The sequence below is a fragment of the Lutra lutra genome, chromosome 2 (assembly GCF_902655055.1).
Source record: "Lutra lutra chromosome 2, mLutLut1.2, whole genome shotgun sequence".
Lineage (NCBI taxonomy): Eukaryota > Metazoa > Chordata > Mammalia > Carnivora > Mustelidae > Lutra > Lutra lutra.
Window position 1 is genome coordinate 88005722 of NC_062279.1, and position 19956 is coordinate 88025677.

Genomic DNA, 19956 nt, shown 5'->3' on the forward strand with positions numbered 1-19956 from the left:
TGAGCTGAAGGCAGAGGGTGAACTCACTGAGCCACCCAGGTGCCCCTGGGTCAAAAATTTTACATGCGGTTCTTTTTCCTTTCCTAGAACTCCCCTGCTCACCCATGATGTCCTGGTGCCCTCACTGTGTATTAAGCAGTACTCAGACTGTTCAGCACTTGCTTCCAGTGAATATCTGGACCCTATGGATTATTTCTCCATCTTTCATTGTGCTTTTTTATTTGTCCTTATTCAGCAGTGCAGTGTGAATAGATTGGATTATAAGTCAATGCAGACCTATGGGTTGTTGCGAGGACAAAAAGGCAGGCTTTGTTTGGGGAATGGCATTTGTTTTCCAGTTTTCCCCTGGAAACATAAGAGCCTTTCCTTTTTAAGCAGATTTTTTTCACTCTGAAACCATGGTAAATATTTCCAATTGATTGGGTAGGCGCAGTGTACATTTCAAGGGCCCTGCTGCTGATGCGGAATCTTCAGCTGAGCACACACTTATGCGTTACTATCTTACAGGAGGCGATCGAGATCGGATGACAGCAAACCATGAGAGCTACCTCCTTATGGCGAGCACCCAGAATGATATGGAAGACTGGGTTAAGTCCATCCGCCGAGTTATATGGGGACCTTTTGGGGGAGGTGAGTAAGTATAGAATTGTGGAAGAACAGAAAGGGAGACCAAACCTTGCCCTCCCTGTTGATGTTCCTATGAGCTCCTATTTTCAAATGGATAACTATTAAAATAAATAGTAAACTATTCCATGTTATTGGACATATATCTAAGTAACTCTCATAAGTTTAATTTAAATGAAATATCATCGATAACCAACTTCTATGAATATCTTGAATTATAAGAAGGGATGATAATTTTTTTTGTTTTAGATTTTTCCATTTCACTAACAATAAATAGTTACAGGAATTGTACTATAAATGTAGACTAGTTAAGATTATGCAGATATGGGGCAAAAAAATTTTTGACTAGTATCTTTAGAAGGGAACTTAGTCCTGAGATGAACAGTGATATTGAAGAAGAATGGCAAAGTTCTAGATGATAATCTGATGATTATTAGAGTAAAAAAAAGAAATGCTTTGCCATCAAGTAAGTATTTGTGGATTTGATAAATTTTCAAAATCTTACTGAATACAGTTTTGAGAATGCACCATGCAAAGAATAAACTAAATGGTACTATAAATAGAAATGAAAGGAGGAAGAAAGGGTAAAAGACATGATCTTTGTCTATTAAGGATTATAAAATAAATAGATATGACATAAACAGACAAATTACATAAATCAAAAATTCAGTAAGTGGAGCCAAAAATGGTAAGAACTCAAAAAAATTTGTCTTTAACCAACATGCAGTTCCCAAAATGTAAAACCTAATAATTTTTTGTTCATGTCGTTAAAATAAATTATATTAAATCAAATTCATATTTAGCAAACTAATTATAATTCCAGTATTTATTTTTATATTTTTTGTGTATTCTCAGCACCCTCAATTTAGAGGTGAATTTTTTTCCCCCTTAACATCTTAGATACTTAGGCTGACTCACCACTTCATATTTTAGCATAACTTCAAAGGTATACTATAAAAAGTTGGAAAGTTGGGTTCTACCAGGTGAATGATACAAGTCTGCAAATTGTTTTCTAGCAGTGCCTTCTGTTGGAGAAGGGGGTTGTTCCTCACCAGGATGACAGTTATCCCAGTTTGCCTGGTAACAGTCTGGTTTACAACTCTTGCCCCAGGATAATCATTGATAGTGCTGCTTTTCACTTTCATGGTGCCATGATTTCGTGACAACTTATATGGTCACCCTATTCATATGCTAAAATGGGTAGTAAGTGACTATGTAAAACATTTAAAAAGGCCTGTGGCCTTAAAAAGCCCTTCCCCGCCAACATTAGCAAAGGATTGCTCACAATTGTTCTTAAGACAGATTCCTGCCTTGGAGGTTTGCTGATAGGCTCCAGAACCAAGGATCTGTGGGATGCCTGACAACGTGTCTTTTCAAAGTTCCTGTCATTTCTAAAGACTCTCTTTCCCCCTATTATCCAATTTCTAGGGTTTCTGAGTTAGAAGGATCCTTAATATCTGCCAGAGGAGGGATTTCTGTTTGGGATTATTTCCATGAGGTGTGCCATTTTCTCCCTTTCTTCCTCTTCCATCTGTCCTTTTCTCAAGAAAAATGAATGTGATCCAATTAGCTATATTATATCAGTCACCACAGAGGACCTACCAGCTCAGGAGTCCCAGATGTTATCCCAGTGGGACTAGACAAAAACTATAGATAAATCTTCAAATTTACGAAGTTGGCAAGGAGCTCTGGTACTTGATAGGTTCTATGTACAGTCGTCCCCCTTCATCTGTGGTTTCTCTTTCCAAAGTTTTCAGTTACTCATCATCAACCACAGTCCAGAAGCAGATGATGCTCCTTCTGATCTATCCTCAGAAGGTCCATAGTAACCTAATGCTATGCCACAATGCCTCTGTCATTCACCTCACTTCATCTCATCACGTAGGCATTTCATGTACTCACATCATCACTAGAAGAAGGGTGAGTACACTACAAGATATGTTAAGAGGGAGTGACCACATTCACGTAACTTCTATTGCAATGCATTATTATAATTATTCTATTTTATTAGTAGTAAGGATTGTTAATTTCTCACTGTGCTCAATTTATAGATCAAACTTTATCATCTGTATCAACTTTATATATCTAGTAAAAAACATAGGATATATAAGTTCAGTACTATCACCAGTTTCAGACATCTACTGGGGGTCTTGGAACATATTTTCTGTGGATAATGGGGGACTACTATACTTTATCCTATGAAATGAGCTTCAGGGAATTTGTAAATGCTTGACTCAAATTTACTTCTGAAGAGATATATTTTAGCATAGAACACTTACCATAGAAACAATGCTCCGATAAAAACTTTTCTGCCCTTTTTGTTTAATTGACAAGTGCTATGAGAATGCAAGGCAAGCTTTTAAAGTACTCATTCAATTTATAATAAATCCTTTGTGAGTCAACTGAACATTAGAATTTTTTTTAAGTAAATACAGAGCAGAGAACCAAACTGAATGTTGACATTCATAGAGGATTGCAACTGTCACCCATAATCTAGGGTTTCAAATGTTTGTATTAATACACCCACTCTCTGCTCAGTGATTACATTTTAAATCAATATTATAGATTTGAGTTTCAAAGAAATGTATATAACCAAAAACCCTTTTATTTCTCTTATATATTAGGGGTACACTTAATATTTCATTAAAAATGTTTTCTGCTGATAAAGTATATTTTAAAGCGACTGTTTTAGTTCAATCCCACGTTTTGTGTATTAGGTCATCAAGACCCAGAGAGAGTGACTAACTTGCCAAATGTCAGTTACACTGTGAGTAACAGAACTAGGAAGAAAACCCATGGATTCTGGTTTGTGAACTCTTATTGCTTTCTTTCACAATAGTGTGATCTATCACCTCTACTATGGGAATGAAAAACCCACAATTACAAGCCCATGCCTTACTAGTAGTATATCCTCCAGTATATGCACACAAAACTTTGAAAATTATGCTAATTAAAATAAATATGACTTTTCAAGTCCTTCAAAAATACTGCAATTGATACTGTCAAGAAAGTGAAAACACAACCACCAGGTTGGGAAGAGGTATTTCCAGATCATATATCTAATAATGAACTTGTATCCAGAACTTATAGGGAACTCTTACAACTCAATAATAAGAGAAATTAAAAATTTGACTCATTTTTGTCTCATTTAAAAAATGAGCAAAGAATCTGAATAAACATTTCTCTAAAACATGCAAATGGCCAAAAAGCACGTGGAAAAAATGCTCAGTCAGTGCTATTAGTAGTCTGGAAAATGCAAATCAAAGTCACAGTGAAATACCACTTTATGCCAACTAGAGTGGCTTGAGTCAGAAAGTTCAATAATAACAAGTATTGATGAGAATGTGGAAAAATCAAAGTGCTTCTCATTGCTAATGGGAATGCAAAATGGTGCAGTTGCTTTGGAAAAGAGTCTGGCAGTTCCTCAATCAATTAAACACAGAGTTATTATAGACCAGCATTTGCACTCATAGGTAGATATATACCCAAGAGAAATGAAAATGCATGTTCACACAGAAACTTGTACATGAATATTTATAGCAGCATACTAATATGCTAATAGCCCAAAGTGGAAATGCCCAAATGTCCATCAAGGGACAAATGAGTCCATAGAATGTGGTATATCCACACCAGGGATTATTATGCAGCCATAAAAAAAAAAGGAATGTGGTATGGATACACACTACGATGTGAATAAACCTTGAAAACATGCTAAGTGGAAGAAGCCAGTCACAAAAGGCTACAAAGCATATGATTCTGTTCATATGAAAGTACAGACCAGGGAAATCTATAGAAACAGGAAGTAGAGTAGTGGCCACGTAGTGTTGGGATGGGAATGTTGGAGAGGGTGGGTGATAGCCTAAGATACAGAATTTCTCTTTGAGATGATGAAGACATTCTAAAATTGACATTATGATGGTTGTATATATCTGTGATATGCTAAAAATCAACTTGTACACTTGAAATGGGTGAATCCTATGATATGTGAATTATATCTCAAAAAAGCTGTTAAAAAATTCCTCAATTGCCATAATTGCCTCTCATAAGAAAATACATTTTCTCCTCCCTATCTTAGTTACGGAACCCAAGACTCTGTTAATCCTAAATAAAGATCGCTTAGATTCCATTCTCCCTCCCAATGCTTAAATATTGTTGTGGTCATAGATTAAATGGTATCTGCAAAGGCATTTGGAAGGTGACATATCACTCTGATACATAATTTCTGTATGCCTCCTTTGGATACATTTTAAATGTGTTTATTACAGCAAGGGCATTTCATTACCTGTACTGCCCTTTCACATTTTCAAAAAGTTAAAGTTTTTCATAAGACACCTAACCTCATTCTTGTTTAGGTTGCATATACATGTAAAATACTCCCCCTTTGTCATTACAATAATATGACATTTGATGAAAAATAGGAGCTTGCCAAGGTTTTCAGTCTCTCAAAAATGGAAAAACTGTTATGTGAAAGTCTGGAATGTAGGGCTCTGGAATTATAGGCCTTTTCTTTTTAGTCAATAAAGCAAACTTACAACAGATAATCAGATAAGGAAATGGAACCAATGGAAATGGAAATAGACATTCACTTAACAACCTAGCCTGATAACAATATCCAGTATTGAATCTAGAAATTTCAGCTTTGTGTTATCTGCTTAAAACCACTATAAACAGTTGCTTTACCATTAATAATGCTGAGAGGCTCATGGTTTCTGCTTAAAAGTCAAATCCAAAATTTAGGTTATCAAAGCATTTATTTAATTTTGGAAAAGCTTAGGGATTTTGTTTAGCTTTGTTATTTTAGGGGTGTTTTTACAATTTTTTAAAAAAAGATTTTATTTATTTATTTTTTTGATTGATTTATTTATTGAGAGAGAGCACAAACATAGAAAGGGAATAGGGAGAGGAAAAGAGAGAATCTCCCCTAGGATTCCCCGCTGACTATGGAGTCCTATGTGGGTCTCAATCCCAGGACCCTGAGATCATATCCTGAGCTGAAATCAGGAGTTGGACACTTAACCAACTGAGCCACCCAGGCACCCCTACCTGTTTTTTTGTTTTGTCTTTTGGGGGGGTTTTGGGTGTTGTTTGTTTGTTTGTTTGGTTGGTTTTTGCAATTCTTTTTGATTGTTTTTGAGGCAATGTGTATGGAAGTGCCAAGCCCATTGTCTGGAAAGAGTGTGAATCCACTGAGAATTAATTAGATCTGAGTGTTTTGCCTAACTCTGACTACTAACAAAATCAGGTTCTCCCAGTCTTTATGTTTCCTTATAAAAGAGTTGAGTCAGAGACAGCAATACAATAAAAATACTGAATGTGAATTATCCTCATGATGAATAATGGGCATGTGGTCAAGCAGGGGTTAATTAAGTGGTAACGCGGTCTTGCCTTTGACACAGACCACTATGTGATATATACCCAATGTATATATCATTGGGTATTAGCCCCCAGATAAGGGGTATTAGCCCCCAGACTTTCAGTTTGCTTGTTTGTGAAATAAGAAAATCAGACATAACCTTTTTAACTGAGATTCATTCTACCTCCAAAGTCCTGGGAGAACATGCGTTCCCTCCATGCCAATGCTTAGGTCAGTGAGGTTTTCAGTTGGCTGAGGGGTCTCCCAGTCCAGCCTTGCCGTGTTATTTGTCCTGAGTTATGCTTTGTGGTTCCTTATTTTCCTAGTAGCATGCTGTGACGCTGAAGGCAAAAATAAGTTTAGGGGCACCTGGGTGGCTCAGTGGGTTAAGCCTCTGCCTTCAGCTTGGGTCATGATCTTAGGGTCCTGGGATCAAACCTTACATCAGGCTCTCTGCTCAGTGGGGAGCCTGCTTCCCCCCACCCCTGATCTCTGCCTGCCTCTCTGCTTACTTGTGCTCTCTCCCTCTGTCCAATAAATAAAATCTTTAAAAACAAACAAACAAAAAACAAACAAACTAAGTTTGAACTATACGGCAGAAGTCACTACTGATGATTCTTTTCATGACAAACAATTACCTATATGGGCATGCTGGGCAGAGAAATGATGTTTCTAAAGGGAGTGCCTTTGTAGCAGTCCTCCCAGTTTTGTAATGTGCCTGTCAAATGGCTTGGAAGGAACGTAGAGACCTTGGGGGTCAGTTGGGGTTAAAGCACTAGCTATCTGAATCTGCTTATGGAACAGCCGGGTAGATGAATGATTAACTCAGTGAGTCAATTGTTTAGTGAGTGGGATTGAGATTGCTGGTGGACATGGGGGCTGGGGTGGAGAGGGTGCCTGCAAAAGGAGAAGAGAAAGTTGAAAACCGGACTGGTTTTCAGACCATAACTGGAGAAATACACGTATGTATAAATATGCATAAACACACACCCATGAGTTGAGTTTGTTTTTATGGTGGTTGTACCTGCATGTTCGTTGTTACCAGATGGAGAATATTTTTCTATTTCACAGACACACACGTATGTACAAGTCTGCATACATGTGTTTTAGCAATATGCATATTGAAATCAGCACTCACGAATAGATGGAATCGCAAAATCCCTAAAAAAGTCTTTTATAGGAAGAGAATAAATACAGGAAGAAGGGGGGTAAAAGCTTACCCCCTTGTTGTTGGTTTGGTGCCCTTTGCTTTCTGGAGCGGCTGCGGCAGGGAGCTCTAAAGGAGCTGCACAGACAAGGGCAGGAAAGTCAACACAAAGTCAGAGGAAGAAGAGAGGGGTTCACATGCCGTGTGGCCGTGTGGCATTCTCCCTCCTCCCCTCCTACTGTTGTGATTGCACCTGCTGCATGTGACCGGCGGGCACTGAAGGCATCCGCAGCCACAGCCACAGCCACGGTGCGCGGTGAGGAGGCAGCTGCCGCTGTGCCAGTTCCCGCCCAGCCCTCATTGAGAAAAGGGGAGCCAGAGCCGGAGGAGGGGGGAGGAGAAGCTCCCCACAGAGCTGCCTTCTCCAGGGATCCGGATCCGAGGAGGCTCCTTGGAATGGGCACTCGGCTGTTCTGACGTGGAGATTCCCTCGGGAGCCCGGGAGTTTGAAGACAGAAGGGAAAAGGGAGAAGCCCGCAGAGAGCATCAAAGGCAGAGGGGTGCTATAAAAGGAACCGGGGAGTCCTTTGAAAAGAACTTATCATGCACTGAAAAGCTTTCTGGAGAAGGTGCCATTATTTGCCTCCCCTTTTGCTCAGATGAAAGGAGCCAGCAAGGACGGTCCTGAAGTATTCCTCAGGGGCCTTTTTGTCTTTGTTCCTTTTTCCCCTTGCATAGGACTGTTCGCTGACCTTTCCAGAGGAATCTCAGTACCCCCAGTTCCAGCTGAGAAGACAGTTCTTAATAAAAAAACAACTCCTGCTGTTTGAATGGGGGGTGCAGCTTGCTTGCTGAGGCTCTTTTTGCTGAGACATTTTGGAGTGACTGCAGAAACTTAAAAACCGAACAAAACACCAAAACCTTAAACCTCTTTGGATTAGGCAAGAGAAAAGGAAATTTTTTTTGACCAAACAAGAAGTAAAGGGGAGGTGGTAACTTATCCCTGATCCAGGACCTGGATGATAAAAACCTTCAAGTTATAGGAATCGGCACTTCCACCCTAACAAATAAACATGAGAAGGAGTGGCTGTGGGGTATCGCGCAGAGGCAGGTTTTAAAAGAAGCCTGAGACTGGTTCCAAACTTCGGGCCTGTATGATGCCTGAAGACCGAACTATTGGGGGACGCCCCTCAGGTGCCTTAGCATCAACTCCTTTCATTCCTAAAACTACATACAGAAGAATCAAACGGTGTTTTAGTTTTCGGAAAGGTAGGTAGATGATCTGTTGATGTCCATTTAAAAAATATACATATATTCGCCAATGCTTTAAGGTCAGTTGATATTCAGATAAAATGGGAGTTTGAAAAACCAAGGGATTAGAACTGTACGAGAGTGATTGATGTCTCTGCTTGCCTGTATTTATTTTTCAAGGTTCATATTGATATGTTTATGACTGAATGGGCCGGGGAGGTGGGGCTTACAGAAGGGTACTCCTACGGGGATCTCCCTGACTGATGGAAAGCCAAGTGAGCTGGCCTGACCCTTCTGAGAGGTGGGGCCAAGGCGACCTTGGGTGGCTGCCAGACCCAAATCAAGCAGCCATGTTGTCACTTCTTGAAATCAGTCCCTCTCAAAACCTTGTTCTCTGATCCCATCACGTTGGTGTTGTTCTGGTGCCTGTGGTTGCCTTCCCTCCCCTGCTGAGAAAATTTGAATAATTAGGTTATCTCTAGTGACCTTTTTCAGGAGCCCTTGGGACCATATTGACTAACACTGATTAGAAATAGGAGTCACCTTGACTTTCCAAATATATCAAAAGATGGCATTGGCAGAAGCCAAAGATAGAAACTTTGAGGAGCTAGGAGTAGGAAAATCTCACAATTTATAATCAATAAAAGAAGCTGTGCATTTGAGAATTGATTTCTGTGGGGGGAGGTAAAGGGTACAGCATCGGTAAAATAAAATGCTTTTAGAAAACATTACCAAAGTATTTTTAAATGTCTTTTTGCTTTAAAATGAGGATAATTAAATGGCATTGATTATTTAATTTGGAACTAGGTAGTTATAATTTTAATGTCATGCATAGTAAGTTAATTAATCAAGAGCAGATATGACTAGCATCTAAGGCTCTTTCTCCCTTTTTTCTTTGCTCTGCCACCTATTAATTAACCCTTTCTAGTTACCAACAAAAAAGAGAAGAAAATTAAAAAAACACATATATAAAGCAACATATAGTAGGAACTTCTTAAAACTAAACCTTGTTCCTTCTGAGTCTTTACCTTTGAGCAGTTATGATCTGCCTATGATCATTACCCTATACTATTAGCAAGGAATTCGGGTGTTAATTTCTTTTTTTTTTTTTCCGGGTGTTAATTTCTATTCCTCTCTCATCCATAAAGGTAATTAAGTGAGAGATACATGCCTCAGCTTTTATAGATTTCTGGAAATTTTGTGCTTACTGTTAAGATTGCATCATTGACAGAGAAATTAGTAACAATAGAAATTGGGAAGAAAAAAAAAAAAAGAAAAAAACAGAAGCGAGGGAGTCCTTGCTTAGAGGACTTGTTTCTTCCGGCCCTTCCAGCCTTCTCCAACTAAAGTGAGTTTATCCAAATGTGCAGAGAACGTCTACTTTTCCAGGCTGTTGCTGCTCATTTGTAACATGAGATGTTCTGGGGACATTTAATGTATCTTGGAAGCACAGAGCAAGGTGTTTTTGACCTTTTCCACCCTCTCTCCGTTAGTGGAGCATAGCATAGCCACAAGAATCCTGCCTACCACTGCTATGCATTGTGCCCTCTTCCCTTTCTCCTTAAATACCAAAGAGGGAAGGCAGTGCCCTCGGAGAGAATCCCTGTGGCAAATGTCTCCCACAGGACTGGGGAACAGCTTCCACCTATCATCTCCTGTGGGTTATTTTTAAACTATTGTCCTGTCCTATGCAGTCTTAGCAATCTGAGGAATGTTCAGCATGTGGGTCAAGGATTAACAGATTTCTAATTTACAAAACTGTATTCTGGTTTCTGTCAGAACCATAAGGGAGAGGAGAAGCAGGAAGCTTGGAGCTGTTTTAAGTCTCCTTCCCCTTTCGTCAGACTGGGCGGCACAGTAGGCTCGCTCACTCGCTCTCTCATTCCCGAGCAGCTGGGACCACAGTTGTGCAGCGAGGCTCTGGGAGAGAATCGGCTTCCCTATGCGAGGGGCTAATCACTCCAGTGGGAAAGGGCCTGACTCACTGGGCTGTTTACATCTTTATTTAAGGTCCTGCACTGAAAAGAATGGACTTTTCTTTCAATCTCGGGTCCCCAAACCATGCTATCTTAAGAAGAGAGTGTTCTTTTGTGCTTTGTTTAATGTCCTGGGTAGTCAAGTAATTCAAGAAGTGCACCCGTTTCTGCGTTAGTTCCTGCGTTAGTTCCTGCGTTTCTCAATCAAGCCTGTTGGAGAGCATCAGCTTAAGTCATTGCAATGAAAGCAAAAGGGAGAGCGCATGATTCACGGAAAAGCACCGTGAAAAAGAGCGTTGACGCGTCCTCTTTTCCTGACCCACATTTAAAACATCTTTTTTACTGTTGCCGAGGGTAGACCCACGGAGGAGGAGAATTGCAGCTTTAGAAATGCCCTCAGAATGAAGTGTGGAGTTGAGTTAAAGTCTCCTGAGGCCTGGTGGTCGTGGAACCTGCAGGCTGGGCAGGCCCTAACTGACTTCTCAGGGTTGTTTTTTCTTCCAGATCCTTTGGTCCTTTACTGTCCTTTTCATCTCTCCATTTCTTCGTTTGGATACTCATAGAGATCACTGAAAATGGTTTCCCAGTGATTTGAAAAATCTAGGGACTGAGAAACCTTTCTTAGGCAGGAAGCTGGGGATGGCAGGGCTTAGACTTGTGTTCTGGAGAGAGAATGAGTCCAGTCAGTGTACTTTGACCTTGTTGATTTTGAAACTATATATGTAGTTCTTTTTACCTCTCTAAGACTAATATCTAATATGGGAAGCATAACCAAACTTTTGATTACCTGCAGGCTCATACTACCTTGGTTGCTGAATGTTAGTGTTTATTTCTAGTCACAGTAGGCTCGCTCACTGATTTAAGGTTGTTATGCTCACAGGACACACTGAGGTAAAATTTTCAACTGTAACTGTATATCGTTTTGGGGTTTTTGTTTTGTTAGGTTTTTTTGTTTGTTTTCCTGAGGTGCTCTCCTCTTAGAGATAAGCCATCATTAATTCTCTAGAGCTTTTCTCCACATTCTAAACCAGATAGTAGCCACGCACTTTTGCTTCTTCCTTTATAGACTCTATTTCAATTTCTTTCATCTTAGTTCTCAGTGCCTTTATTTCTTCATGCACACAACTTACTTTTTTTTGAGGATTTTATTTATTTGTCACAGAGAGAGAGGGAGGACAAGCAGAAGGGAGCAGGAGAGAGAGAGAAGCAGGCTTCCTGCTGAGCGGGGAGCCGGATGCGGGGCTCGATCCTAGAACCCTGGGATCATGACCTGAGCCAAAGGCAGACGTTTAACCAACTGAGCCACCAGGAGTTCTGCACACCACTTATTTTAACCTAGGAAGAGGCTCTTCAAGACAGCATCCATCCTCACTTGTTTTCACCCTAATGTTCTTCATAAATTCCCGTGACACACAAGCCATTTGTAAAGCATCGACCAATTGGTGTTCCTGAAAGAGTTTTCTCAAGCGTCCCACAGCTTGAATATTTTTATGGAGTCCCTACTGCTCCAGAGAGGAAGTCCCAATAGTTTCATGTAATTAGCAAGTCTTTCTAACCAAGTCCATCTATTCCCTGGAGAATAAACTCCCAGGTCTCCAGACTGTCCCACTCTAAACACATGTCCTATGCAACCTGTTTGCTTTTTTTCACTATGCTATGACACCCTTTCTGCTCTGTTCATACTTTATGCTTCCTTCTAGGCATTGGTGACTCTCATTTTTCAGCAAGCCTTCTCTTCACCCAAGCCTTCTGTGTGTGTAGTCCTTATATTTCTTTTATGTTGCTACCCAGCCATCTTATCTTCATAGCCATTTTAAAGTGCTTTATATACATTTGTAGTAAAAGATAGATAGATAGATAGATAGATATTTATTTCTTCCCTGAGTGAAGAATGGCAATAGGTCTATTCACTCAAGGATTCAAGGTTTATTGCAAACTGATGAAATACAGTATTATTATGTATCTTTTCCTACTGATCCATAGGCGGTAATGAGTTAAAATAGGTTATCTTTGTCATGGTTGTGATATGGTTGAATAAAACTAACATTTTCTTTAAAGTTTATTGTATGTTGTGAATGGTGTAATCATATTTGTCATTTGTGTATGTTGCAATTCATATTTGAAATGGATTTGTCCAGTAGAATGTTACTATTCAAATTAATTTAATTTTTTGAAGAGTTTATTTGTTTATTTATTTATTTGACAGATAGAGATCACAAGGAGGCAAAGAGGCAGGCGGGAGGGCGTGGCGGTGAGCAGGCTCCCGATGAGCAGAGAGCCCCATGTGGGGCTCGATCCCAGGACACTGGGATCATGACCTGAGGCGAAGGCAGAGGCTTTAACCCATTGAGCCACCCAGGCGCCCCTCAAATTAATATAATTTTAAATGGTGCTGTAAATGAGTAGCTCATTAATTCATAATATCAGAATTTTATGGAGCACCTACCAAGTGCCTCTGGAGATGAGTAGGCAAACGAAACAGGTTGCCTTGAATCTGTGAGTTCACACACTCCTTGAGGATAAACAGACATAAGCAATTACTCTGTGGTAAGCAGTACAACAAAGTGTATAGGAAGACTGAGGAGCCCATGAACAGAAGACCGACCGTGGGCTTATCTGGAAAGGCAGTGATTCCTCTAAACTGTGTAAAATCAGATTTAATCATTTAGATAGAAATCAGATTTAGACATTTTCTCCTGTATTATCCTAAGAGTGCTCAGCATACCTGTGAAAAGAAAAATATGTCTGAATTGAACTAACATAACATAGTGGAAAAGGAAGACTTTAAGGGTTGTATAGACGTGTGTTTGTATCCCAGATAAGCCACTTTCTAAATGGGTGACTCCAGACCACCTAGCATCTTTGTAGAAGGGAGACCTTCTTGCAGAATACTTGGAGTCTCAAATAAGAAAATACATGCAAATTGCATGGCTTGGTATCTAGACATAAATGATGTCTGCTGGTCTAAGATCTAGGCCGCTGTGCTGGCATTATTACACCTCTTAGTTCTGCCAAGCCTTTCTTTTTCTCCCTCCTTCTCCACTCTGTCTACAAAAAGAATCAAGACTCTTCCAAACATTCACTGGCTTTTATAGATTTGGAGCTCCTGGGATTAAAAGATTTCTATCCATGTAAGATTTTTTGGTTGCTTAGAAAGTATTGGTGATAGACTTAAGTAAACTTTGGCTCTTTGTTTCTTAGTTCTATACTAAATTGGATGTCTTTTATTTTGATTTGTCTATTATCATAGGTGAATGTTCATTTTTAATTAAAAATTATTATAATCCTGGTGATATCAAGATTGATTCTGCTAGCAGAATTGCAGTAAGCAGAAGGATAAGTAAAAGCAAGTTCTCTATATAGCTTAGTATGTGATCTATAGGAGGAAAAGGACAGGAACTCTGAGAAATCATGACAGCAGAGAATTTGAGTAATAGAGGAAAAGTTGTTTAATTTCTGGCTTTTCATCAAGCATACCACAGACTTTTTTGCTTTCAAGTTTTTGTAGAAATCAATGTCACAGCCTGAAAATTATTGATGAGTGTCATTTTACATTGGAGTTATTCACTTATTTCCACAACTGAGGAAGTGAGAAGTATTTTGTTTTAATGCACACATTAATCCCACAAATGTTTATGGAGCACGCAATCCTTACCCACTCTGGCAGTAAGTTCCAGGGACATAAGCAAGGGAGTTTGTCCATCTGTCTTGGTGCATTCGGGCTGCTGGAACGAAATGCCATCCACTATGTAGCTTATACACAACAGAAATTTATTTCTTACAGTTCTGGGGGCTGGAAGTCTAAGATCAGGCCAGTATGGCTAGGTTCTGGTGAAAGCTCTTTTCTGGGTTGCAGACTATCAATTTCCTGTATTCTCAAGTAACAGAATGGGAAGACCTTAGAGAGGTCTCTGGAGCCCTTTTCCAAGGCACTCATCCCATTCAGGAGGGCTCCACCCTCATGAGGTATCTGCCTCCCAAAGGCCCCACCCTAATACCATCATCTCAGGCAGTAGGTGTTCAACCCAGGAATTTGGAGGGGACAAGGACCCTCAGACCATAGAACTGTGGTAGAATGGGGTCTGAGCCATGGAAACCTTCCAATTTGGCACCTGGCCAGTTCAGTCCTTGTGTCTGTGGCAACTTGGGAAATTTTCCTACCCCTCTCTGACATTTAATGGTTAGACACATGGTCTACAGCTGTGATCCAACATTATTTATTTATTTTAATTAATTTATTTATTTATTTATTTTTAATAAACATATAACATATTTTTATCCCCAGGGGTACAGGTCTGTGAATCGCCAGGTTTACACATTTCACAGGACTCATCATAGCACATACCCTCCCCAATGTCCATATCCCCACCACCCTCTCCCGTCCCCCCTCCCCCAGCAACCCTCAGTCTGTTTTTTGAGATTGAGTGTTTTATGGTTTGTCTCCCTCCCAATCCCATCTTCTTTCATTTTTTCTTTTCCTACCCCCCAACCCCTCCCAACATTGCATCTCCAATTCCTCATATCAGGGAGATCATATGATAGTTGTTGTTCTCCGATTGACTTATTTCGCTAAGCATAATACCCTCTAGTTCCATCCACGTTGTTGCAAATGGCAAGATTTCATTTCTTTTGATGGCTGCATAGTATTCCATTGTATGTATGTATGTGTATATATATATATATATATAAATGGATAAAGACAATGTCTTTATCCATTCATCTGTTGATGGACATCTAGGTTCTTTCCATAGTTTGGCTATTGTGGACATTGCTGCTATAAACATTCAGGTGGACGTGCCCCTTTGGAGCACCACGTTTGTATCTTTAGGATATATACCCAATAGTGCAATCGGTGGGTCATAGGGTAGCTCTATTTTCAGTTTTTTGAGGAACCTCCACACTGTTTTCCAGAGGGGTTGCACCAGCTTGCATTCCCACTGCAACAGTGTAGGAGGGTTCCCCTTTCTCCGCATCCTCACCAGCATCTGTCATTTCTTGACTTGTTAATTTTAGCCATTCTGACTGGTGTGAGGTGGTATCTCATTGTGGTTTTGATTTGTATTTCCCTGATGCCGAGTGATATGGAGCACTTTTTCATGTGTCTGTTGGCCATCTGGATGTCTTCTTTGCAGAAATGTCTGTTCATGTCCTCTGCCCATTTCTTGATTGGATTATTTGTTCTTTGGGTGTTGAGTTTGCTAAGCTCTTTATAGATTTTGGATACTAGCCCTTTATCCAATATGCCATTTGCAAATATTTTCTCCCATTCTGTGAGTTGTCTTTTGGTTTTGTTAACTGTTTCCTTTGCTGTGCAAAAGCTTTTGATCTTGATGAAATCCCAATAGTTCATTTTTGTCCTTGCTTCTGTTGTCTTTGGCGATGTTCCTAGGAAGAAGTTGCGGTTGAGGTCAAAGAGGTTGCTGCCTGTGTTCTCCTCAAGGATTTTGATGGATTCCTTTCTTACATTGAGGTCCTTCATCCATTTTGAGTCTATTTTTGTGTGTGGTGTAAGGAAATAGTCCAATTTCATTTTTCTGCATGTGGCTGTCCAATTTTCCCAGCACCATTTGTTGAAGAGACTGTCTTTTCTCCATTGGATATTCCTTCCTGCTTTGTCGAAGATTAGTTGACCATAGAGTTGGGTTCTATTTCTGGGCTCTCTATTCTGTTCCATTGATCTATGTGTCTGTTTTTGTGCCAGTACCATACTGTCTTGATGATGACAGCTTTGTAATAGAGCTTGAAGTCCGGAATTGTGATGCCACCAACTTTGGCTTTCTTTTTCAATATTCCTTTGGCTATTCGAGATCTTTTCTGGTTCCATATAAATTTTAGGATTGTTTGTTCCATTTCTTTGAAAAAATGGATGGGATTTTGATAGGGATTGCATTAAATGTGTAGATTGCTTTAGGTAGAATAGACATTTTCACAATATTTGTTCTTCCAATCCATGACATGGAACATTTTTCCATTTCTTCGTGTCTTCCTCAATTTCTTTCATGAGTACTTTATAGTTTTCTGAGTATAGATTCTTTGCCTCTTTGGTTAGGTTTATTCCTAGGTATCTTATGGTTTTGTGTGCAATTGTAAATGGGATTGACTCCTTAATTTCTCTTTCTTCTGTCTTGTTGTTAGTGTAAAGAAATGCAACTAATTTCTGTGCATTGACTTTATATCCTGACACTTTACTGAATTCCTGTACAAGTTCTAGCAGTTTTGGAGTGGAGCTTTTTGGGTTTTCCACATATAGTATCATATCATCTGCAAAGAAAGAGTGATAGTTTGACTTCTTCTTTGCCGATTTGGATGCCTTTAATTTCCTTTTGTTGTCTGATTGCTGAGGCTAGGACTTCTAGTACTATGTTGAACAGCAGTGGTGATAACAGACATCCTTGCCATGTTCCTGACCTTAGCGGAAAAGCTTTCAGTTTTTCTCCATTGAGAATGATATTTGCAGTGGGTTTTTCATAGATGGCTTTGATAATATTGAGGTATGTGTCCTCTATCCCTACGCTTTGAAGAGTTTTAATCAGGAAGGGATGCTGCACTTTGTCAAATGCTTGTTCAGCATCTATTGAGAATATCATATGGTTCTTGTTCTTTCTTTTATTAATGTATTGTATCACATTGATTGATGTGCAGATGTTGAACCAACCTTGCAGCCCTGGAATAAATCCCATTTGGCCGTGGTGAATAATTCTTTTAATGTGCTGTTGGATCCTATTGGCCAGTATTTTGGTGAGAATTTTCACATCTGTGTTCATCAAGGATATTGGTCTGTAATTCTCTTTCTCGATGGGGCTACTTGTCTTGTTTTGGGGTCAAGGTGATGCTGGCCTTATAAAATGAGTTTGGATGTTTTCCTTCCATTTCTATTTTTTCGAACAGTTTCAGGAGAATAGGAATTAATTCTTCTTTAAATGTTTGGTAGAATTCCCCTGGGAAACCGTCTGGCCCTGGACTTTTGTTTGTTTGGAGATTTTTGATGACTGTTTCAATCTCCTTACTGGTTATGGGTCTGTTCAGGTTTTCTATTTCTTCCTGCTTCAGTTGTGGTAGTTTATATGTCTAGAAATGTATCCATTTCTTCCAGATTGTTGAATTTGTTGGCATAGAGTTGCTCATAGTATGTTCTTAAAATTGTTTTTATTTCTTTGGTGTTGGTTGTGATCTCTCTCCTTTCATTCATGATTTTATTTATTTGGGTCCTTTCTCTTTTCTTTTGGGTAAGTCTGGCCAGGGGTTTATCAATCCTATTCATTCTTTCAAAGAACCAGCTCCTAGTTTCCTTGATTTGTTCTATTGTTTTTTTAGTTTCTATTTCATTGATATCTGCTCTGATCTTTTTTATTTCTCTTCTCCTGCTGGGTTTAGGCTTTCTTTGTTGTTCTTTCTCCAGCTCCTTTAGGTGTAGGTTTAGGTTGTGTATTTGGGACCTTTCTCCTTTCTTGAGAAAGGCTTGTACCGCTATATATTTTCCTCTCAGGACTGCCTTTGTTGTGTCCAACAGATTTTGAACCCTTGTGTTTTCATTATCATTTGTTTCCATGAATTTTTTCAATTCTTCTCTAATTTCCTGTTTGACCCATTCATTCTTTAGAAGGATGCTGTTTAGTCTCCATGTATTTGGGTTCTTTCCAAATTTCCTCTTGTGATTGAGTTCTAGCTTCAGAGCATTGTGGTTTGAAAATATGCAGGGAATGATCCCAATCTTTTGATACCAGTTGAGACATGATTTATGACCCAGGATGTGGTCTATTCTGGAGAATGTCCCATGTGCACTAGAGAAGAATGTTTATTCTGTTGCTTTGGGATGGAATGTTCTGAATATATCTGTGATGTCCATCTGGTCCAGTGTGTCATTTAAGGCCTTTATTTCCTTATTGATCTTTTGCTTAGATGATCTGTCCATGTCAGTGAGGGGAGTGTTAAAGTCCCCTACTGTTATTGTATTATTGTCGATGTATTTCTTTGATTTTGTTATTAATTGGTTTATATAGTTGGCTGCTCCCATGTTAGGGGCATAGATATTTAAAATTGTTAGGTCTTCTTGTTGGACAGACCCTTTGAGTATGATATAGTGTCCTTCTTCATCTCTTATTATAGACTTTGGCTTAAAATCTAATTGATCTGATATAAGGATTGCCACCCCAGCTTTCTTTTGATGTCCATTAGCATGGTAAATTGTTTTCCACCCCCTCACTTTAAATCTGGAGGTGTCTTCAGGTCTAAAATGAGTTTCTTATAGGCAGCATATTGATGGGTTTTGGTTTTTTATCCATTCTGATACCCTGTGTCTTTTGATTGGGGCATTTAGCCCATTAACATTCAGGGTAACTATTCAGAGATATAAATTCAGTGCCATTGTATTGCTTGTAAGGTGACTGTTACTGTATATTGTCTCTGTTTCTTTCTGATCTACTACTTTTAGGGTCTCTCTTTGCTTAGAGGACCCCTTTCAGTATTTCCTGTAGAGTTGGTTTGGTGTTTGCAAATTCTTTCAGTTTCTGTTTGTCCTGGAAGCTTTTAATCTCTCCTTCTATTTTCAATGATAGCCTAGCTGGATATAGTATTCTTGGCTGCATGTTTTTCTCATTTAGTGCTCTGAATATATCATGCCAGTTCTTTCTGGCCTGCCAGGTCCCTGTGGATAGGTCTGCTGCCAATCTAATGTTTTTACCCTTGTATGTTACAGACTTCCTTTCCCGGGCTGCTTTCAGGATTTTCTCTTTGTCGCTAAGACTTATAAATTTTACAATCGGGTGACAAGGTGTAGACCTATTTTTATTGATTTTGAGGGGTGTTCTTAGCATCTCCTGGATTTTGATGTTTGTTCCCTTTGCCATATTAGGGAAATTCTCTACAATAATACTCTCCAATATACCTTCTGCTCCCTTCTCTCTTTCTTCTTCTTCTGGAATCCCAATTATTCTAATGTTGTGTCTTCTTATGGTGTCACTTATCTCTCGAATTCTCTCCTCATGGTCCAGTATTTGTTTGTCTCTCTTTTGTTCACCTTCTTTATTCTCTGTCATTTGGTCTTCTATGTCACTAATTCTTTCGTCTGCCTCATTTATCCTAGCAGTAAGAGCTTCCATTTTTTATTGCACCTCATCAATAGCTTTTTTTTTATTTCAACTTGGTTAGATTTTAGTTCTTTTATTTCTCCAGAAAGGGCTTTTATCTCTCCAGAGAGCGTTTCTCTAATATCTTCTGTGCCTTTTTCGAGCCCGGCTAGAACCTTGAGAATCATCATTCTGAACTCTAGATCTGTCATATTACCAATGTCTGTATTGATTAGGTCCCTAGCCTTCAGTACTGCCTCTTGCTCCTTTTTTTGTGGTGAGTTTTTCAGCCTTGTCATTTTGTCCAGATAAGATTTGCTTTCTCCTCGAAGAGTAAATGAAACAAGATGGGATTGGGAGGGAGACAAACCATAAGTGACTCTTAATCTCACAAAACAAACTGAGGGTTGATGGGGGGAGGGGGTTGGGAGAGGGGGGTGGGGTTATGGATATTGGGGAGGGTATGTACTATGGTGAGTAGTGTAGTAGTAGTAGTAGTAGTAGTATGCTGTGAAGTGTGTAAACCTGGCGATTCGCAGA

At 39.4% G+C, this 19956-nt stretch overlaps 1 protein-coding gene across 8 annotated transcripts in view; it reads left to right on the top strand.

Annotated features, from left to right (window-relative positions):
• ARHGAP24 (Rho GTPase activating protein 24) overlaps positions 1–19956 on the top strand; it is a 531966-nt gene that overhangs the window by 450412 nt on the left and 61598 nt on the right. For 6 of the 8 annotated variants that reach the window (XM_047717878.1, XM_047717881.1, XM_047717884.1 and 3 more), the window contains one exon: positions 508–630. In XM_047717878.1, the coding sequence (XP_047573834.1) occupies positions 508–630 (123 nt within the window). Of the gene's footprint in view, positions 1–507; positions 631–7364; positions 8394–10299; positions 10815–19956 lie in introns of those variants that run through there. The other 2 variants (XM_047717880.1, XM_047717885.1) reach the window with 2 other exon arrangements.